Source organism: Homalodisca vitripennis, chromosome 4 (assembly GCF_021130785.1).
Source record: "Homalodisca vitripennis isolate AUS2020 chromosome 4, UT_GWSS_2.1, whole genome shotgun sequence".
NCBI classification, from domain to species: domain Eukaryota; kingdom Metazoa; phylum Arthropoda; class Insecta; order Hemiptera; family Cicadellidae; genus Homalodisca; species Homalodisca vitripennis.
This window is the reverse complement of record NC_060210.1, coordinates 81,961,039-81,985,125: the sequence shown is the minus strand read 5'-3', so window position 1 is coordinate 81,985,125 and position 24,087 is coordinate 81,961,039. Positions and strand designations below refer to the sequence as shown.

The window sequence follows — 24,087 nt, the reverse complement described above, 5'->3', positions numbered from 1 at the left end:
AATCTACTGTTGCTTTACAATAACATATTTTCACAACGGCGCTTCCCTGCTTCCTGGAGCAAAGCTCACGTCATTGCTTTGTATAAACCTGGCCAGGATAAACTATCGGCGGCAATGTATCGTCCTATTTCCCTAAATAGTTGTCTCTGCAAAATGATGGAGAGAATAGTGAATCTGATGTGGGTTCTTGAGTACAACCGCTGTCTTGCGCACCAGCAATGCGGTTTCCGACAGGGTCATTCTGCAATAGACCACTTGGTCTCACTTGAGTCATATATTTTGGATGCTTTTGTTGAAAGTAAGATGGTGATCGCTGTTTTCTTCGGTCTTAAAAAAGTTTACGACACTGTATGGCGTAGGGGAATAGTTAATTCGCTTTCCTCGTGGGAAATAGGCGGTAACATACTAGCTTTCATCCAGAATTTTATGGATAACCGCTCAATTCAAGTGAGGTTGAGAAATATACTCTCCCACCCAACAGCTTTGGAGAATGGTATTCCTCAAGGTAGTGTCCTTAGCTGCACTTTGTTTTCTGTAGTCATTAACAATATATAACCTCTTGCATCCAGCAACCTGTCCGGTGTTCGCTGTTTGTAGACGACTTTGCCGCTAACGTAGCGGCGGGACGTCTCCTTGCAGCTGAGCGCTGCCTTTAGCTTGCCATCAACCGTCTTGAGGAGTGGAGCAGGTGCACTGGTTTCTCATGTTCTGTGACCAAAACCCAGTGCATATGTTTCTCTAGGTTAAGATACGTCCCCGATCCCAAACTCACTCTGAATAAATTACCTTAACCGTTACCGACGAAGCAAGGTTTCTTGGAATAATTTTTGACAAGAAACTAACGTGAATTTCGCATCTTAAAGCACTCAAGAGCAAGTGCCTAAAACGTTTAAACTTAATGAGAGCCATTATCGGTACAAAATGGGGCGCAGACCGAACATGCTTGTTACGTTTCTACAGAGCGTACATCCGTTCGTGTCTGAACTATGGTGCCCAGGTCTACGCTTCAGCTCGACCATCCGCTCTGAGAATGTTATATTCGATTCAAAACAATGCAATAAGGCTTGCCACTGGAGCTTTTCGCTCTAGCCCTATACCCAGTCTGCTTACAGAAGCTGGAGAACCACCCCTACCATATAGAAGAAGCCAACATTTCATGCTCTGAAGTCAAGACCAAACAATCCCACGTACGACCCCATATTTAATAGCTGTAAACAACAATACTATAACTTTCGTCCAAACTCTCCTAGACCATTTAAAATGAGAGCTCTCTCCTGCCTAGCTGATCTCGGCTTAGCTGATTTTCTTTGTGCTATATCACACGAATGTGATATCCCACCTTGGACGGTTACTAACTTCTTTTCCGATGTGTCTGTGAGTTTTTATCCCAAAAGCAAAACACCTAACATAGTTTATAAACAAGGCCTTATGAAAACATTCGACGTAACCGGTAACTGAGACTCCTCGTGAATATAAGTTTGGACTGCCTGTTTATTCTTCAATCTATACTGCGGAGCTGACAGCCATTCTCAGAGCAGTCAGCATTGTATGTCCAAGAACTACAAGATTAGTTCTATGTTCCGACTCTCTCAGTTCTCAGATCTGCAATGGCTTTGGAAGACATGTATTTCCGGAATATTCTTATTCGTAAAGCCCTAAGTGCCATCTACGATCTTGGCACGCGAGACATAAATGTCTTTCTGACCTGGGCTCCCGGACATGTTGGAATACATGGAAATGAGCTCGCCATTAAATCAGAGCTTTACCAGCGCAGAAATTAAATCTCAGGTTAAAACCAAAATAAAGCTCTAGTGGAACTAATCTTGGCAAGCTATAGAAAATAATAAATTAAGGACAATTAAAAATGGTATCTCGCCTTGGTCTATTTCGTTTCGCAACAGTCGTCGTGAGGAAGTAGTGCTGTGCCGTCTTCGGATAGGACACACGCTCCTGATGCATGGCTTTCTTATGAATCGCGGTGATCCCCCTTTGTGCCCTTTTTATAACGTGGTTATAACAGTAAAGCACATCCTGTTGGAATGCAACCACTATTCTCAACAGAGACGTAATATCTCCTTCCTGCAACTCTCCCAGAGCTGTTAGGAGAAAATGTGACGTATTGGTCAAGCTCTTCGGATTCCTGAATTATACGTCGCTAATGTCACGAATCTGACCTGAATTGTATTTTTTTATTCTATTTATTATTATTGTTATTTAATACGTAGTATTTTGTTATATCTGTGTATAGATTTTATTTACTTCTACCGGATTGGCCTCTTTACAGCCATCTTGGTGGCAGGCAAACGTTGTAATGTATCTATAGTCTTTAACTTATGCTATTAAGTTCCTCCTAGTATCGTTAGTTATATGTGTTTTATCGTATAATGGGTTAGACCACTTTACAGTTTCTCCCAAGTTGTTGATTCAATTTTTACTTATTTATTCCTTCTATGAAATATTTTATTTACATACTTGTGTGCTTTCGTTTAATATGTGTATTGTAAATTGACACCACCAATTATGTGTAGGTATCATTTATGCAAGTGGGCAATGATGACCTAAGTGTTTTTCGCCCCCCAAAACCCCAAGTTTTTCTCTTATCTTATCAGCAAAATTGCCTTTAAAAGTCTTTAGACGATTTCCACGTGTCTTTGTGGATTCGGTATCACAGTACCGGTAAGTCCTTCAAAAACCCAGGCAAAGCCTCGAGAGTTCCCTTTCGATCTTTTTCATATGCCTCCGTCAACTCTATTCTTTCCATGAATTATATATCCTCTCGTTAACCGTTGAAACGCAGGTTCCATGTTCTAACCAGGCTACGCAGTTCAGAGAACTTCAGAGAGTTATAAACAGACGTTCAGTCACCGGTAACCTCACACTATCAAACCGAAGTTCAACCCAATCACCATTCCACGAAGTTGTGACTTTAGTGCTCTCGACCTAGTGACACTACATATGAAAATTGATTGATAAGTGGCCCTACTTCTGGTCTTGCCCTGACTCTTTTTCAGTACCTTTATATTTATGCAATGCTTGCGATGTTTTTGCAGCAAACTTTATCTCAACTTTGATTAAAGTGCAGTGTATAAAGAATAAATGTATCCATTTATTTCATAAATGTATTTGATTATCAGTGGCTTAGGAGTGAGTTATTTTGGAGATTAATTCTTGTTTAATTGTAGTAGCTACAATAACAACAAAAATCATGGAAAAGTTCACTGACCATTCTTGAGTTTTTCATAAAAATCTTCCACTGCTTTTTTTATCTTTTTCATTTTTATTTTTTTAGTTCTATATATTTTTCTATCTCTATGTGAGCCACATGTCAGATTTTGTATACAGTGATAGTGTATAGGTTATTTATTACCACTTTGCTGTGTTAGTGCCTCTCACATTTTGTCTAGAGTTGTAATTGTTGGTAAAATAATTTAATTAATCATATATCATCCATTCAAAATGGCTCACATTATACGTGAAGGGAAAAAATCCGACTGCAAGGAAATAAGAAGACTAATTCAAGTAAGTCTAACTCGTAATTTTTTAACCCTTTGCTACCAACCACAATATTTTTGTGTTGGGAGTCTACCCACCGATCACCAAATAATACCACTCTGTCTAGGCTGTTGTGCACTATTTTACATTTTTCGCTATAACTCCATTATATTTTCGTATAAACATCAAGGATTAATTTTTTTATATTCAGTAGACTATTTGAGTTAGGCTATTTGAAATTTTTTTAAGGAAAATGCTTATAAATAAAATTAAAAAAAAAACAGATATTCTAACAATTAAATTTTGGAAAGACAATCTGGTAAAAGGCGTCAGTAATTAAACAATCTATCAGTAATGTCTCCGACCATCAGTATAACAGGATGTTATATTTCTTCGTATTACTTTACATGTCTGAATATCCGAGACATTAGTACCCAATGGGTTCTATCACTCGGTTCATTTTAAAAACCAAAGTGGAATATTTACTTTATCCACATCACCTAAAACAATCTAAACCACTTTTAACTATTTCCTACAGTAGTATAATTTCATTTCAACAATGTATTTTTTGGACGCTCACAAACCATATAGGCCTAGTTGTTTGTGTAGTGGACGCAAAATAATTTTGTTACACTAAAAATTATTTAGTAGTATTCCTATAGGCCTAGTGTGTACTAATGTAGAAAGGGACTATTATTTAGGGCGAGGAAACATGAAACCAGGAAGTTATGAAAGAAAATAAGGAGTTATGGTAGATGACACGGGTGGGGTGGTTGACCGTAGGATGTTGGACAGTTAGATTAATTGAGTTTTCATTTGTGTAATTTTTTTTTATTGGCAATCCTTTCAAATTTGTTCTCCTGATATACTTACTTCTCCTATCTTGTTAATCCCCCACCTGAAATCAGATTCCCTTCTGGTCTTGTATTTTGTTGATGTTAAATGAATACTGGGTTAAATTCGGGTTATTATTGTTAATGCCCAGTTTTTATTAATATCTTTTTTAATGAACTGATTAAGAGGATTCAAAACCATTCATTCAGGCTCTCTTGAATTTTGTTATTTAACTGACAAATACTATCTTGAGGTATGTTTTGGTGACCCCACATTCTTTTGTCCGAGTTTGACCAAATTCTTTTGTAAAACCTTGTTTCAATGTGTACTTATAGAAAAAATGTGCCTTATCATCAGTGCGGGCTTTGGTGCCACCCCGCACTTCTTACCGGATAAGGAAAACATCCATCGAGGTAACAGCTAAATTCAAGCTAAAATATGCAATTGCTCTAACCTTATTACACTAATTAATTACATAAGGTAAAGTTAAACTTTTAATTTCGTAGATACATATATTTATTTTTATGTGTCATTGAATATTTTAAATTATTATATTTAGCCTAGTTTATTTTGTCTTCCTGACACTTGTTATTGTCTTAAACATTCCCTTTATGATATATTGTAATAGTAAAATATTGATATTGATTCATTAATAATAGAAAATTACAAAAACAGTTTCTATATAAGATAAATACTTAAATATGCACTTAAAAATTTTGTGACCATATGCATTGGTGTCTAGTTTATCTCGTAATAAAAAAAAAAACTTAGAACTCATAGACAACTAATTTATGAAAATACTATACTATATGGGAAGAATGATCAACCAAATACAAGAAAAACTCTCAATGTATATACTCGTACTAGTACTTTCTCCTTGGCTTTGCACATAATTTACTACAAAATAAAAGGAACTTTATTTTAAACTGAATGCCTCTTTTAAATGGCATACTTAAAAAACACAATATAAACAAAAATATACAGATAATTTTCACAGACATGACAAATGGCAAAATATTAACTTCATGTCAAGTTGTTATAAATAATTCTCATGTTTAAATTATTATTATCTAATGTATAGACCAAATGGCATTTGAATCTTCAACACATATTGATGATCAGCTCAGATTGGCAAAGATGTTGATTTACATATTAATTTTGGCTGACTTTCAAACCTTTTAGATGATAATTTTTTATGGTGTGCATTATTATTTAAAGAAACTGACTGTTTATTTATTTTTTTTTTACTACAGCAGTTCTTTGCCCATTAAAGTCAAGAAACAACTTCTTCGAGCGTTAAATTCCAGCTGTACCTTACTCTGCAATAGTCCTACATTGGTGTTAAATATCTTTACTGTATGTCAAATAGTGTTCGAGGTAATGTGTGAACAAACCTAAACTGCAAAAAACAAACACAAATTTTGACATGAACCTTTCAAATTGTCTTGATTTACTAATAATATTTACCACAGTTTAGTTAGCTAAAAGGAAACGTATGCCTCCTTTTGCGAGCCACCTGGCTATTGCCTTTGTTTATACCCTCAATATTCTTTTTTCTGAGGTATGAATTCGTAAATATGATACAGTACATTGTCTCGTTCTCAATCTCTGTTCGCTGTACTATCCTATTTATTAGGTTCAATATAGAAATTATATCAGTATTTGTATATGTTTAATCAGTATTATATTCTTCATCAGTGAAAACTAATGTGATGCCCCTCAACAATTTTCTGTAGTAAACAGTTGCAATTAGTGTCGCATGTGTTGCCTTGTGATTCCATTTGTGACAGTCACAGGCTCACTGCGTTTACTTGTTTCCTCAAATTGTAGTCACGAAGCAAATAGCCGAAAGGGAGTTCCAATAGCCGAGCAGCCTAAGATGTCGGACTTTTGTGACTATTGTGCTACTTCTGTGTATTGTATATCATTTATATTTTATATATTTATTTATTTGAGGTAGTCATTTAGAATTTTAATGTATTAGTTATTAAATTTCAAATTATAATGCTTGTTATCACCTACAGTATATATTTATTTATTATTGCTTGTAAATTTGTAATGCTTGTAATTACATTCTTTTTGTATGTATAACTGTTAATGCTGCATTATTCAAAGTAATATTATAATAGTCTTGTGGTATACTGTTTATTGGATGTGCACTGCTTTTGGCTGGTTTATAAATTTAGTTTAAGTGAAGACATTGTTATGGGAATATGAATTGAACAATGAATACTAAGATAATTGTAATTATAATTCAACTGAACTCCCGCACGCGCCGCTTAAGTTGCACTGGGAGGTAAATTGTATTTATATAAGTATTTTGAGAAAATAAAAAAGATTGAACTTGAACATGAGTTGGGTATAGTACAGGTTCAAATCCTGTCTGTGACAGTAGCACGTTTTATGAAGTACCTTGTAGTTTATCAACTCTCCCCCTTATTCTGTTTGATAAGATTCTCACACAGGTCAATGTCCATGAGAATGGGCAGAATAAGGTCTAAGAGGGGGACGACACCCCTACTGAAAATGGGCTAAAAACCGCTTCGCACAGAAGTAAGAAGACCAAATTAACTGTTATACATACAGAAATTAAAATAGGAAATTTTACCTAAAAAAATAATACTCTTTCCAACAGTTAATTACCAGTTAAGTAACACTGATTTTGACAATTCTAGCAGACGGAATCGAAATCGTGATGAAGTGGAACCATTGGTTTAATTCATTCATAAATAAGCATTGAAGGTTTTCAACTTTATTACGGAAAAGTGAATTTGGTTACAAATAGCCTAGTTGTTATAGCCTGATCGGTTTTCCAATATTACTACTATTTAGACTACAGAATAGATATCATCCTTCTGGAATTTATTGATTAGCGTCAATAAAAATTGGATTAGGCTCATACACAATTCTATGTGTAAATAATCTGATCTATATCTTCTTACACAAGTATCTGCCTCTGTATTGTTCATACCATGACAATATTCTGTAGAATAGTTGCATGTTTTCAGTGATATGGATTAGGTTAATCTGCATGTCATCATGTCTTCAAGAATGTTAAGACTATGATCCGTAATTATATTTACAGGATTACCTAATATTATATGCTTTATTTTTTACATATAATTTGTTATTGCAAAATATTACACTTTCGTAGTAAAATAATTAACCCCATTCCTAGAAATGAACATTAATGCTGTGTCAGTTCCATGTACCTTTATCTGATATAAGTGTCCTCATATTGATTTAATCGAACAATCCATCTGTAAATAGAAATCTTTGCTAATACTTTTCAAAATAGTCAAAATAAATTACTGATAAATTACTCTTTTACTTTGAAGTATTTCTCCTGTCTGGGAAGTTCAGATCAATTTTGTGTTCTTCGAGATCAGTGCCATCAGTGATTATACTGTTTCAGAGAACTTTTCTACAAAACTGTTATAATAATTAATCATACCAATAAAACCTTTTAGTTGTTTTTAGTTCTTAGAGTAGAAACATTTTGAATTACCTGAATTCTTTCCGGCCCAACTTCTGATCCTTGAGTTGTTTAGATGTATTCTAAAAATTGAAATCTTTATTTAGAAAATACAGACTTTCCTAATTTAATCATAAGATTAGCATTCCAAGAATTTCTTAAACATTATATCCAATTGTTATAGGTATTCTTGAAATGAGTTAGAAAATATACAAGCATTATGAATATAAAACGTAGTACAACCTCTACTTCTACCTTGTAGTTGATCTAATGGTCTAATAGATGTGGCCTGTGATACTGACAGTCCAAATGATACTCTAGTAGATTTCAATGTTACCTCTATGTTAAATGCAGTAGACTAAATCATCTTGACTCCTTTGCTAATGATACTGGCCAAAAACATGCTGTACGATCAATTGAATTTAGTTGGTTATGCTCTCTTCCTAAACTCACCTATACTCCTGTTCAGCTGTATGATTATAGTCATTCTTAATTCTGCATCTTAATCCAGAAACTAGTATTCTATTCAACTGTACATTTAATATTTCCTTCTCATTAAATTCACCTTTGTTTAGCAGATTATCCACTTGACTCTCATTATTTTTACTATAAATATATCTAATTAGATAAACAATTTAGATAGGCTAATGATCCTATAAAAAAAGAAACTTTGAGAGTCATAAAACATTCAAGAGATACAGATTCTGTTAACTTTCTGTTAACTTTTTTTTTTTTCTGTTGATTTTTTTTCTGAACTTTGAATTCTGACAGTATATGGATTACACATATTTAAATCAATAATTTATGTAAAACAATTTTTGATCCTATACTAAAAACTAATAAACATACATATATTATTACTAGTTTTAATAGGCATATCGATAAACACAATCTCGAATTTTACTAAAAGAAAACATATTAGTAGTACTGGTTATTGAAAGTGTGCCCCTTACACACTTTCAAAACACAAAAATTTCAGAAAATAAAATTATATTCTTTAACCGTTGTGATTTTGGACCAGTTGCTGTTATTACATCCATATTACTTAAAATCCTAGAAATGTATTTTAATATGCATCATGTTTCATATCAATGTTTTCAGAAATAAATGGAGATTATACTATGTCAAAATAAACTATTTATAAAAGATATATATATATATTTTTTTTATTGTTTGTTTGTGAAATTAAATATTCCTTACTAGCTTGCTAAATTTACTTATATCATAATAAATCTTACTTGATAGGTTAGTCTAAATGAATTTTATGGATTAGGCCTAGTGAAAAAAATATTTATAACTAAAATGTAGGTAAAAACATAATTTTAACTACTAATAATTTATTTGTAGGTACTATATACAGGGTGTCACAACTATTTCATCAAACTTTACCATGTAGCTCAGCAGGTGAAAACTGACAAATAATTCATGATAGTATGTGTCCTATCTAGCTTAGTTTAGAAGTTAATTCGGCAGAAACCTCTAACATATTAAATTACACAATCATGTAAAATATTAACTTTCTGCAAGCATCCGGTTCAAAATGGCGGCAGTTCAGAATTGTCAAAGTTAATTTTATCAGATTAACAAAAACAGTCAAAAAAACAAAATAGTTAGGCAATGTCCAGGCAAATGCCAGGTGTATCATGTTTTATTACTATAGATACATTTTATCTTGTCTACTTTTTGCAAAAAAATAATGTTAATAATTATGTCCTCAATGAGCATGTTCACTCTTATGCTACTAGAAATTCTCACCAAATTCATGTACCTTTTGCTAGGTTAAGTAAAACTAAATTCTCTTATGAAATTGTTAGCATAAGGCTATTTAATAGACTGCACATTTCTGCTCATTATAGTAGCTTCAATAGTTTTAGAAATATTTTATACAACTGGCTGTTGAACAATCCTTTTTACAAAATTGACGAGTTCTTTAAAAGTGATATATCTAGTCTAGTCTTCCAAAGTTAGTCTGTAGGTAGTTTTAACTGTATATGTTAATTGCTTTTATTTGTATGTATCTGTATGACGTAGCCTATTGTACAAATATGTATTTAATGGCCAAATATATGAATTATGACTTATTATGGAATCAAGGATAACTGATCAAATTAATTGTTTAACTTTTTCCAGAAAGTTAATACTTTGCATATGTATATGCTAAAGGTTTCTGGTAAGTTTAATGAATTTATCTTGACCCGTTCATGAGATATTTTTTTCAAAAACATACTTTCAGACAGATAATTACTAAAATAAGCTACATAGGACACATGTTATCTGTTTTATTTGTTAGTTTTTACTTGCTGAACAACGTGGTAAATTTTGATCAAGTGATTGTGAAACACTCATACAGATAAAACCATGACACTAAATTAAGACATTGCACCATAAATTACCAAATAAACAATGTGAAGTAAACAAACTATGCAAAACAAAGTCGTATTATAACAGGTATTAACGTTACTGTATAAAAGCAACAAAGAAGAAAAAGTTAGCTAATATTAGGATATCTGCTAACATTTTGTTAAATTTACTTATTTTTTTTTGCTTTATTTATTTATTTAACTTGTACTTTGCCCTTGCTTAACTAGCTATTGATATAAATAAATAAACGTTTGATTTACAATAATTGCTATTGAGTTTATTTGTCACATACAGGGTTTCGTGGATTATACTGCCATGGGCACATAAAAAAGTCATATCCAACATAGGGAAAATTGTGGTACATGTTAAATTTGAATTTATACAAAATAGGTTTCAATTTTGAAAAATTTGGAATAATAAATTGGGTAGATCTTACTTGAGTTCAAATCCAGTTTTACTTTGTATGTTCCATTGACACTTATTCATCTTCCAATCATCCTTGTCAGCTTAGTGTAGATTTAATATTGGTAGTAGTAATATTTGCAGATCTGAGAGTTCTGGTTGTCATCCAATATTCAAGTGTTCATCATCTAGCAAATGTCCTTTCTGTTCTTGGATTCAAAATCAAGATTCACCAATTTAAAACAAATAATAAAAGTATTACTGTATTTAATAACTCAAATGTTTATTAACTTTGATGAGAAATGCTTCTTCTCAGTCTCCTATTAAGCCATCATTCAAAAGAATAAAAATTCCATTATTGTAAAGTCACCAGCTGATCTAAATTCACTTTATAACTCCAGGTGTTGTAAACTTACTTTGCATAACAATCTCCTTGATATTAAGATTTAATCTATTCTGTGGTATTTGGTCTAAAGAAATTATTTTTTTTATCTGATGATTCAATTTTACAATATTTTGTGTATTTCTATCTTATATGTATGATAATTTGTTTTATGTTAATTTTAACTCTAAAATAGGTTGCTGGTTTCTCTTAATTTTAAAATCTATTAATTTATATATGTTTATTGTAAGTTATCAAAATTGCATGGATGTATGTTCTTCTTCTTGTATGGATTCCTGTGTGTGTGTGTGTACTAATGTGGTATAAACTCCTAAGTTATTTATTAATCTTTTGTGAACAAGCATAAAATAATATAAACTATTAACTTTTCAAAACAAAACTGTAACAGTTTCAATTGGTGTTTCAACTAAATTGATACATCTATATTTTGTAATATGAGAAGCGAAAGAGTAGGCATTTTCTAGGCAGATAACTGTTGATTACCGTGTAGAGGTTTAAACTGCTTAAGATTGTTAAAAATTCAAAGAAACACCAAATTGTTTATAATATTCGTATTTGTCAAATATAGTTTGAAGGCAATACTAATTCTTTAGCTCCACAGTTTCTGTTAGAGTGGAAATTATCACGTAATTAAGATTGTTTCAGTAGTATCAAAGGTCTGATAGAATAGGGGTATATGAACAGATTTATAAACTTTATAGGATTAAAAATTATAAATGTTTTTTGTTTGTTTGGACTTTGTTTGAGAACTATGCACTCAATGCAGTTATTTTGAGTTAGAGGGTCAAATTTACCGCCAAGATAAAGGGATGGCAATGGGTTGTACACCGTCTCCTATTTTCACCAATATATTTATAGAGGGATTTGGTGGAGTTGTGATACCTTTATTGTTTTTCCTCATAGAGACACTGAATTGAATGAGATTTTGAATCACATTAATAGTATTTTTCCTTCCATCCACCCCACAATGGAAATGGAAGTCCAAAACAAGTTTCCTTTTTTGGAAGTGTGTGTAGTAAGAGATAGGGATGTAAGAGATTACTGTTTTCTGAAAGAAAGCACACAGGAAAAATATTTAAATTATCAATAAAATCATCATTAAACTGTCAAAGAAAGAGTGGCTTACTCATTATTTGATAGAGTAAAGACTTTATGCTCAGATAAAGATGGATTAAAAGAGGAATTTAAGAAAGTTGAATTGGATCTTAGACGTAATGGATACCCTCAATCAGTAATAAATAAGTGCAAACGAACCAGAAGAATAATTCCTGAGTCAGTAAATTAGAATAGTGATAAATTTGCGTTTATGTCAATCCCTTATGTGCCGGGATTATCGGATAAAATTAGAAGAGTAGGTAAAAAGTATAACATTAGAACCGCATATAAAACAAACAATACTCTTAAATAAAATCTTGTGAAAACAAAACAAAAAAAAATGCCACACAGGATTCCAAAAACTGTGTTTACAGTATAAAATACTGTCTATGTTTATGTATAGGGCAAGACAGAAAGACTTAGAATAAAGATAAGGATTAAAGAACATAAAGAAAACAAAGGAAGGGGTTAACAGATTAGTAAAAAAATGCACATCATTGTTGGTTTGAAAACCATGGTATAAAGTGGGATGAAGCCAACATAATACATAGGGAATCTTCATTTCTTTAAAAGGAAATTAATCGAGGCATCATACATTAAATTGGCGAAACAACCAATCAGTCAACCATCAGTCGAGATTAGGCCGCTTTAGTTGCCAACTTTGAAAAATTAATTTAAAAGAAATCCAAAAGTATAAAACAGATTATATATTTGTAATAAACCAATGCAGAGTCACAGTATGACGTTAAGAAGTTCATCTAATATGAACCAATAATAAAAAGGCCCACTCCCGTTCCCTCCTTTTTTGCCGCCATATTGTTTGTTATTTACTATTGGTCTCTGGTCAGTCGCAGTTGGTTGGTTGGCTGACGCAGACCTGTTGTGACCTGTATTCTTTAGTTCAGTTTTAATAATTAGTTTTGAGTACAGTTTTTATTAAATGTATGTTTTAGAGTTAGTGACGTTGACACACAACATGGTGGTTGTTATTCCTGACTTATGCGTGTCACAACACTCTGGTATGATATGTTTATTTTAACCTAGATTTTAATTATGTGTTAGGTTAGTTATTTTCCTGAAGAAGAGATCAGATTGCAGATCTTGAAACATAGTGTTACTGATTATTTGTATTACTAAACGATACCGATTTTCTGGAAAAATCCTGTTTCCTTCCTAAATGTTTTGATTCTTTAAAAACTAAATATTCAAAACTTTTACCAGATATAAATTAATATTAATATTTTATTCATATATAATCTACATTGTATTATATCTTATTTAGTAAAACCAAAATTTGTATTAATATAAATAATTTTTTTAAACATTCACATTTAAAAAATAGCTCACACATCCCTACTCCATTACACCATTGATAATTTTCTGATAACTGGAACTAAAATGTTGTTTACTAGTCCTAGGTGACAAAGTATGAAGCACTTTGAAATTAAAATAATTAAATTAAAAGTATAAAACAGTGTTATTACTTTAGTATTTGATTACAAACTTAATTGAAAGATTGTTTTTACTTTTAGGAGTTGGCTGATTTTGAGAAAATGCCAAATGGACCAAAAATAACAGCTGAAAGTAAGTGTTTAATCTTAATTCTGTACCTCAGAACCATATGAGCCTAAGTCCAAAATTTCTTATTTTTAGGTTATTGCACGTATGTTCTTAAAATTTCATTTTTACATCCAGCCATACCATCGTAACTCCGCTAAAAATTCTATTTTTATGATTTATCAAAGGTTATATGAGTCTAAGTCCTGAGGTATATCAGAACCAGACAAACATAACTCCACCTATGATGTTATGGTTCTGAACATTGAGCATTTCAGCAAAAACCTAAGTCCACAAAATGGACTTGCCATTGTCTGGCCCTAGCCACTATACTCATTTAGTCTCAAGTCCTGTTTTCTGAACAGCTGATGACTGTCAATTAATACTGGTTGATATTGCTGCTGCCTGCTATTAGAGAGATTATTGAGGTTAGGACTGAGCTGTACTAATCAAAGTTTTATTCTACTTTTAAACAAAACGTTTTGGTATTAATATGGAAAGTAGGGGAAAGTTTATACTTTCCAAATTGAAAAAACCTTAATACGTTCACTGAAGATAATCTGAAACCTGAAACTAATGATGTCCTAGCAATCAATCAGTAGAAGTTTCCACGAAGAAATTCCACTCCTTCACCGACTTTAAACCGAATTAAAAGTAAGTATTTTTTTAAATATGTTTACAAGCTAACAATATGTAAAACTTAAAGTAAAATTCGAATTTTATACTCAGGACCTCAAGGAACAATTTTTTATTATTATTATTATTATTAGCCTAGGTTTAGAACATTGTTGTGCCCAATAGGAGAAGTAGGCCTAAGTGTATGTTTGATTTTCAATTTTAATTTCTAGGTATTGAATCCAGATTGCACATCCATCCTCGTTTTACCTGACAATGACTCAAACCCAATGGAATTTTAACATGCATGAAAGTGAAAATATCCAAGTTGAAAGAGAAACTAGTAAAGACGTACATCTTCTTAATTTCATTTCAACTCCAGTAGAACCAGGTGAGATTAGTAGGTACATAATACTCTAGGCTCAGTTTAAATAAATTTCAGTAAATTTATGGTTGTTATAAAAATCTTTTTTGTGTAAATTTACTGTTATGTTTTAACCATTTAACCATATTGTAGCAGGTATTTACTCGGGGGCTTTAGCCTACCCTAGCAATAATTTAGGTTCCATTTCAATCGTGTTAAGCTGGGCCTAGACCTAGTACATTGTCATTAGACTGTAAATGCTGTAGTCGGTAGGGACAGAGAGCATTAATTTCATACGATAATAGTTATATTCTTAGGGGTTCTTTGTCTTTCCGACTTGTTATTCTACCTAATTTAACATTCTACATGTTTAACAGAAATTATACTTCAATATGAAAAACTTCGTGTGTGACGAGTAAATTACACATAATTACCAAAAACATGATAAAAATTCAATAGAAATCCACTTTAACGATATAATATTTTTTATATCCACATTCTTTGTGTAGGCTATCTATATAATGAACTAATCAATGTTTTGGCGGAACATCAATTTAAAAAATTAAAATAAATTGGACAAAACCGAGTGAATTTCTCTATTTCTTGAAGGCTGGGAACACTTGTAGGAAAGAAAGCTCTATGTTATTAAAAGCAAAACACTTAAATAAAATTAAATATTCAAAATATCTTAACAATTTATTTTTTCAGAGTCAAATGAATGGGAGCTAGAGACGATAACACAAGTGACAAACATGGAACAAGAATCTGGAGCATCGACAACACTGGAAGATTTAGATGATGCGCTATCTTCTGTGAGCGGACCTATTTGAGAATGACATCGATGATCCAACATACACTCCACCTTCAGGTTCAGAGAGTGATTCAACTTTAAGTAAACGATTTAGAAACAAGTACAAAGTCAATCTGTAAGTACAAATACTACAGCAAATAATAAATAATATAATACCTCTGGTACCATACACCGATTCAGATGACACGGAGAGCGAGTTACCGATAGTTACTCAACCTAAAAATAAAGGAAGAAAAAGAATAAGGAATGAAAAAAAGTGGAAAAAAAACATTAGAAAGCAGGGACGAATTTCTGGAAAAGAGCATGTCAACTCTAAAGGAGATATTGTAAAAGAAAGAACTTTAAGACCTCCTTGTAAAACTACTTGTCGCTTGAAATGCTCTCAGCGCATAAGTCATGCACAAAGAGTACACATTCATTCTGACTTATTATAATAGTGAAAGAAACTTAAGTTCTAAACGCCAGTATATAGTTTCTTGTATTACAACCAAGCCAATAGCCAGGTCACGACAAAGAGATGGTTCTAGAAATAGTAGAAAAAACAGCCATACTTATTTTCTCAAATGGGATAACAATTTTGAAAAAGTTTGCAAACAATTTTTCTTGAACACACTAGTAATATCAGAAACATTTGTTAAGTTTGCTCTCTTAAAAACCCAAAGTACTGGTATGGTTGAACCAGACCATCGTGGCAAACATGTACCAGGAAACAAAATACCAGAGACAGCAAAGGATATCATAAGAAACCACATATCAAAATATCCAGCATATGAAAAGTCACTATAGTAGGGAAAGGACAAACAAAAAATACTTGGGTAATGATTTAAACATTTCCATAATGTATACCATGTATGAAAATGAATGTAAAGAAAAAAATATCAAACCCGAAAAGAAATGGTTATTTTCAGAAATTTTCAATAGAGAATACAATTTGTCATTTCATTTGCCAGACAATGACACATGTGATTTTTGTGACAGAATTGATTGCCAATTAAAGAATGCAAACGGTGAGCAAAAAGAAAACCTTCAAGCAGAAAAAGCAGAAGCATCTAGATGAAGCAGCACGTAGATACCATTTTGAAAAAAGAAGATAAGCTTTTGGGACAAGGAAATGAAAAATTTAAAGTTGTTATGGCAGACCTACAGAAGTGTCTTCCTACTTCCAGCTCTCACAAACTGTCAAAGCTTCTACTTGAGAAAGCTCTGGACTCTAAACTACACCATTGACGACAGTAGTGGAAAGAAAACGTGGTGCATGATTTGGAATGAGACCACTGCAGGTAGAGGTGGAAGTGAGATGGCTTCTTGTTTGTTTACCTGGGCAAATGAAGAGCTCAATAAAAAGCAGCATTGACACTCTGACTGTGTTGGACCGATAACTGCAGCGGTCAAAATTAGAAATATTAATATGATTTTTTATGTACATTTGGATTTTGAAAACTCTACCCCCAACATTAATGAAATAAACCACAAATTTTTATTAGCTGGGCATACACATATGGAGGTAGATGGTAAACATAGATTAATAGAAAGAGCAAAAAAGCATCTTAAAACTAACACAATATTTACTACTAATGATTGGGGCGAACTTCATCGCATCTTGTAGCAATAAAAACCCATTCATTGTAAAGAAAATGTTTCTTGAACACTTTCTTGATTTTCTTTCGCTTACTAATAAAGATGGACCATTAAATAAACAGGAAAAAAAAAAATACTATTGGAGAACCTTTCCTCATTTCCAACACAGTTTTGGTTACAGGTTCGAAGAGAAGAACTTGGTATACTGTACTATAAAACAAGCTTTGATGATGTTGATTTTAAAAGTGTGGATTTGAGAAGAAATAAGAGAAAAGAAACAATCATGCCTGAATCAGTTCCGAAACTAAGATCTGAGAAGAGGAAAAATAAGTAATGAAAAATTCAGAGATTTAATGACAATCCTCCAGTGGGTCCCTGAAAGAATACAAGGCTTACTTTGAGAACCTTCCACATGGGGCTAGTGAAAATGACTTTCCAGATATCAGTTTCAACATTATTAGATTAATTCTTACCTTATATTTATAGTTTTTATAAGCAGTGTAATAGTGTTTTATTGACGAAACAATGTATATTAGTTGCTAATGGAAATACAATGCTTAAGTCCAAATAGCATTAAAAACAAATGTTTTTGATTTTAGAAAAAACAACTTTCCAGATGCCATTACAACATTGTTTAGAATAATATATTTTATTAGCATTGTAATAGTGTTTTTATTGACTAAACCATGTATATTGGTTGCTAATGGATACACTTAATTTGGTTGCTTAAGTCCAAGTAGCAATATAACATATGTTTTTTGATTAGAGCCAAAATATCGTAAGTCCATTTTTAATGTAACAAAAAAATAATTACATAAAAATACTAAAGCAGTTTAATGCTTCTATAAACATAAGTAAGTTAACTTGTGAAGTAGAAACTAAACACAGTTTCATAATTTTATAATAAAGAATAAACACAACTGTTCGTAGTTTTTATGCTCTCCTGTAAAATCTACTAAATGTGACTTAGGCCCATATAGTTCTGAGGTACAGAATTAGATAACTCTTTAACAAAATCACATGGTGGCTCTCTGAAAGCTGAATTCATATTTTTAGCCTGTGTGCATGCAGCCCATACCTAACAGGAGTTGCATGTTTTCCTTATCGAAACTTGGTATAAATTATGTTTTTATGCAATATAACGAATTTAACCTAAAACTTTTACCTAAACCTTACCTTTAACTTAAAATGTCTCCTAAAATACTTTAATATATATATAACCTGTGTAGAACAATAAAAATTGAAATTGTACTACATAAGCAATATTATATATTTTCACAAATAGGTTTATTTGTTTAGCTAAGCAATATCTCATTATGCAGGGTGTCCCAGAAGTAATACGAAAAACTTCTCAGATGGTGTCCTCTCAACAAAATAATAAACAAAGTTCATATAAACGTACAAACGCTTTGTTAGCAAACTACGGTTAGTGATAGATTTTACCCGATTTTCTGGGTAATAACGGAAATAGAGCGAAACCAATGTTTTTATGGCATAAAGTTAGGTGTAAAATTTATTGAATTTTATGTAAAGTGAACTGAAAAGTACTTGGGGAGGGCAATAAATGGCTTCACCAATTGGGGGTAGTGCATTAAAGTGTCACTACACATGAAATAACTTTAGATAAAACTGAATCATTTAATATAGGTTTGTTCTCCCTGCTACTAAATTGTTATCCCAGTTTTAAACTGTTGGCAGATCTGGTCAATATTCGAAGGTTGCAAAGTATACTGCTGCTGAAAAAAGTGATTTTACAACATTATAACAGAAATGGCCAAAAACACCTGAGCACGTCAAGAACAGAGGAAAACATTGATGAAGAAAAGAAAAAAGTATTGGCGTATCGTCGAATCAGCGTTAGAGAAGCTACCGAGGACCTGAAAATATCAATTTGTTCGTGCCATTCGATTTTTACCAATGATTTGGGCATGAGTGGGTCGCCACTAAATGCGTACCAAAATTGTTCAATTTCGACCAAAAACAGCAGCGCATTACCATTGCTAATGAGCTCTGTTGGATTCTGTCCGCAATGACCCAAATTTGCTCAAGAGGGTCATAACCGGTGACGAATCATGAGTTTATGGTTATGACATAGAAACCAATGCTCAATCATCCCAATAAAAGCTGCCGCATGAGCCAAGACAAATAATAAGGATGCCAAGTTCGGTCAAATGTGAAAGTTTTGCTTGCAGTTTTTTTTTATTATTGCAGGGACATGGTGCATCATGAGTTCTTGCCATAGGGTAGAACTGTCAATAAGAAATATTATCTGCAAGTTGTGCACAATTTATATGAAGCAACCCATCAGAAACGCCGGGATTTGCATAAGGACAAAAATTGGCTTTTGTACCACAATAACACCCCTGCTCACACATAGTTACTTGCACGTAATATTTTGGCCCAAACTAACATTCTAATAATGCTGCAACCAGCGTATTCTCCACATCTGGTTCCCTGTGATTCTTTCTTGTTCCTGAAACTGAAGAGGCCCATGAAAGGACAACGCTACATTACAATTGACGAGATTAAGGCGGCATCAAGGGAGGATATGAACAAGACCACAAAAAACTACTTTTTTGCTTCGAGGATTGGAAGAAACATTGGCACAAGTGTATAATATCTAATGGGGATTACATTTAAGGGGACCAAATTGAAATTGATTTTTTGAACAGACTTCGTATACTACTTCAAATTTTATTCGGCCACTATCTGGAAACCTTTCTAGATATAAAAAAACGTATAATTATTGTAAATCACCAGAGAATTATAAAACACCTTTTTGTTTTGCTGTATGATGCATATAACTCAGCTACATATATTCTTTATCCAACCTTTGAAAGGTTACCATCGTGAAACCTTAAAGATATCAGAAAAAGTCAAGAAATAAAAAAAGGTTATTATAATTAAGTAATAAATATTTTGAATGTGTGATTTTGAGTCATTAGTGGAGTTAAATTTTTTGTAAAAATGCAAATGGGTGCTATCTTCAAATATTTTTAGGTTAAGACTAGTTAACAAATTAACTAGCTATATGCAAATACTGCCTCTATACCAATTTTAATATGGATTCATTAAACAGTACATAACCATAACGGACAGTACATAACCAGGGACTGGACCAAGCTATATTAACTGGTTTGATGCAGCCAATATTTTGACAAGTTTTATTGTAAAGGTGTTTAAAAAGTGTTTATCTTGTGTTAAATCAGTGAGTTTTTCCTGTGATGACTGCGCTGAAATAATAGGTATCACATAATTAGTAAACATTTCATTAATATTTACCAAGGATTTTTGCCTAAAAACTATAACCTAGATAATATTTATTGCATGAACATTTAATCCATGGCAAACAATCTAAAAAGTCTTTGCAGTGATAAATTTTGAGTCTGATTAAAAGGTGCCCTCAGAATTTTATTTTATGAGTGGATTGTTTTATAGTGAAAACATTAACTTTACTCATAATTTACCAAGGAGTTTTGCCTAAAAACTATAACCTAGATAATATTTATTGCATGAACATTTAATCTATGGCAAACAATCTAATAAGTCTTTGCAGTGATAAATTTTGAGTCTGACATAAAAGGTGCTCTCAGATTTTTATTTTATGAGTGGATTATTTATAGTGAAAACATTAACTTTACTCATAATATGTGGACTATTTGTTGTGACATGCAAGTACTGACATTGTCAGATGACTAGATAGCCTTATCAATACTTGATAACCAGTTAATGTCAGTCTGAGTTAGCTCAGTGGATAAAGACTTGGACTATAAACTTGAAGATACCTGGTTCAACTCCAACCTGATGCTTTAAATTTTTGCTTTAAAATTGAAGCTGGACTATATTATTTCGAGATTTTATGCATGTGTTTTATTGTCTCTCACATATAAAAACTGTTTTATCATAGCATTTTTTATATTATTTTATGTTATTGTAATTAAAAGTTAAAACTTACTGGACAAGTCAAGTGGTTTATAAACTATTGAAATTTAGTAAATAAATAAATTAAACAAACTCGCTGATTCACATTGATAGTAAAATATCATGGCCAAATATCCCTGTGGAGTGTGTGGGATAAATGTGCGGTCTTCTGCAGTATTCTTTTATGTACTGGTTTGTGCAATACGTGGTTGCATTTTAAGTGTGCTGGATTACGCTTATCGGATGTAAGGAATATGGAGAAGGAAGATTTCTTGGGAGAGTGGAAATGCTTGAAATGCTTGAAGGATACTGATAACATAATTACTGAAAATAAGGAGCAGGAAATTGACTTGACAGCTGAAGGGAGTCATGAAAACTATTCTAACCAGATAAATTGTCCCTCACTTGCGGAGCAGTTAAACGGATCAGTTTTGAGGGAAAATGAAGATTTAAGACAGGAACTGTTTGAAGAAAAAAATAAAAGCTCCTTTTATGTATTAGAACTAGAAGATAAATTAAAAGAGAAGGAAGATATCATTGAATCACAAAACAAAATATTTGAGGAGAAAGAAAATACATTATTAAATAAAATAAAATTCTTAGACCAAAAACTCAAAAAGGAAAAAGAGGCAAAAGAAATCCTTATTCTGCAGATAGAAGAGGAGACTAAAGCCAACACTAAAAATAATGAGATTGAATACGGAAAATGTAACCGCTGTACTATCTATGAAGAAGAGAATGCAAGAATGCTGGTTTCAATACGTAGTCTAGAGCAGCGGTTCCCAAATTCTAACGAGTTGAGGACCCCCTGAAAATAACTCAAACCATTGGGGACCCCTAAAAGTAATTTTGAATGTATGGTAAGTGGGTATTTATTAATAACTTAAACAAATGGATATATATATATATATATATATATATATATATATATATAATCATAATGTACTTGTAATATATTTATATTATTTATACTTACTGGATATATACCAACGATGGATACAGCATAAACTGAAAAGTAATTATTGCACTCTTGTGTTTACATTATTATCCAATATTTTTTTTAAAGTATTAAAACAAATGCCAAAAACGTTCGTTTACCTAGCTAGGAAACAAATAAGTGGGTGGGAACACATTAAATTTTAAAAAGATGAAATTTTATTTTACATTACATAATTTTATTTTACATAATTTAAATTGTTATCAATTTAATTTTATAATATTATGAATTGTTTAAAAGATTTTTTCCACTTTTTTATATGATTTTGATTAGTCCTAGTGTGAAAGATGAAATCTATCTTTTATGTCCAGAATTTCTTTCATATCAGGTCGCAAGTTTGAGACCTTTAAACGAAAATCGTCATGCACATTGAGACGATTCCGATATTTGTTTTTCATATAGCATAATGTGGAGAACGCCTGTTCACATTTGTATGTTGTGCAAAATTGTATTAAATGTTTTAAGGCTTTAAAAGCTCCTTGTGGTCTCGCTGCACTATCAACCAAAACTCCATGAGTGTTTCGTCCTTGTAGGTACTTTTAAGGGTGCCATTGCTTGATAAATCAATGAGTTGGTCTTGTTCTTTTTCAATTAAATTTAGTTCTTCAATGTCCATAGTAGTAAAGGGATCTCTTATCCAACTGTTCTTAGAATCTGGTTCTGGAAAATACTCTTTCAATGATGTTGCTAAAGTCTTAAGGTGGGCCGATATTTCTTCTCTGACATTTTCTGATAACTGATCCTGGTTTGATTCTAAAAACATTTGTAGTAATCGGAAGTTTGTAAATGATTTTTTTTTCAACTCTTCTGGACCAAAGTTCAAATTTTTGTTTCATTGCTGCAATCTTGTCTTCCACTCTGAATATATCCACATAAAATCCTTGCAAACTTAAATTTAATTCATTTAAGTGTCCAAAAATATCTGATAGGTAAGCAACCTTACATAGCCAATTAAAATCGTTCAGTTGATTAGAAAATTGTGTTTCCAGGAGAAAAACACGAACCTCATCTCTGAGTTCAAAAAACCGCTCAAGTACCTTTCCCCGAGAGAGCCACCTAATCTCGGTGTGTAACAAGAGCTGAATATGCTCACTCTGCATGTCTCTGCATAACGCTTCAAACAGCCTGGATTGTAGGGGGCGTGATTTAATGAAATTAATTATCTTAACAACTTCATCACAGGTAGTATTAAGTGTTACTGGCATATTTTTCGCTGCCAGTGCTTCCCTGTGGATGCAACAATGAGTCCATTGGACATGTGGTGCGACTTTTTGTAATATGCCCAATAATCCTGTTTTGTAGCCAGACATAGCTCCAGCACCATCACTTGTAATAGAAACACATTTATCCCACTTAATATTGTGTTGGGAAAAAAACTTATCAATAGCATTAAAATATCTTCACCTTTTGTATGCATAAGTTCACAAGAGAACAAAAAATCTTCATAACATTGATGTTCGAAAATAAATCTGACAAAAACTAGCATAGTAGCTTTCTTGGATATATCCGTGCTTTCATCTATTTGCAAGGCAAACATGTCGCTATTAGATATTTTCATAAATAAATTGTATTGGATATTTTCAGACATATCTGTTATTCGCCTTTGAACTGTATTGTTCGATAATGGAATTGAGCTGATCATTTTAGCTGCTTGATCTCCAAGCACAATTCTGCACATTTTTACAGCAGCAGGGATAATAAGTTCTTCTGCTATTGTGTGTGCCTTGCCAGAAGTTGCAATAAGCTCAACTTCATCGACCATAGCAGTACTACATGAAGGATGCTCTTCCTTTTCCACGTCAGATATTGGCCTTTTTAACTTGGCACTAATTAACCAACGATCCATTGTTACTTTTGGCTACTAAACACTAAACTAAACCGACCAACATTATTAAATAAACTGTTGTTACATAAATGCAATTATCAACAGACAACAACACTGAGTACCACTGAACGTACAACACAGTACAACTGAATCTATTCTGAGAGATCACGTGAGCGACTGCGAGTGTCCGCGACGGCGCGTAGTGGGGAGCAGGGTCAATGCCATGGCTGACAAACCGGTGGGGAAATGTATATCAGCGTCATTCGCCGCTCACTCTCGTACTATCGCTCCGTCACTCGCCCAGTAATGATGTCTCTATAAGCTTGTCACAGTTCACATTATGGACTTACAAACTAC

The 24,087-nt window shown here is 32.5% G+C and overlaps 1 protein-coding gene across 1 annotated transcript in view; it reads left to right on the top strand.

Annotated features, from left to right (window-relative positions):
- Positions 1-2,875: 2,875 nt before the first annotated feature.
- The window catches only part of LOC124359637 (thialysine N-epsilon-acetyltransferase), a 38,847-nt gene continuing 17,635 nt past the window's right edge, over positions 2,876-24,087 (top strand). The window contains exons 1-2 of the mRNA XM_046812543.1: positions 2,876-3,519; positions 13,595-13,646. Coding sequence (XP_046668499.1) covers positions 3,457-3,519; positions 13,595-13,646 — 115 coding nt within the window. The 5' untranslated portion in view covers positions 2,876-3,456. The remainder of the gene's footprint in view (positions 3,520-13,594; positions 13,647-24,087) is intronic.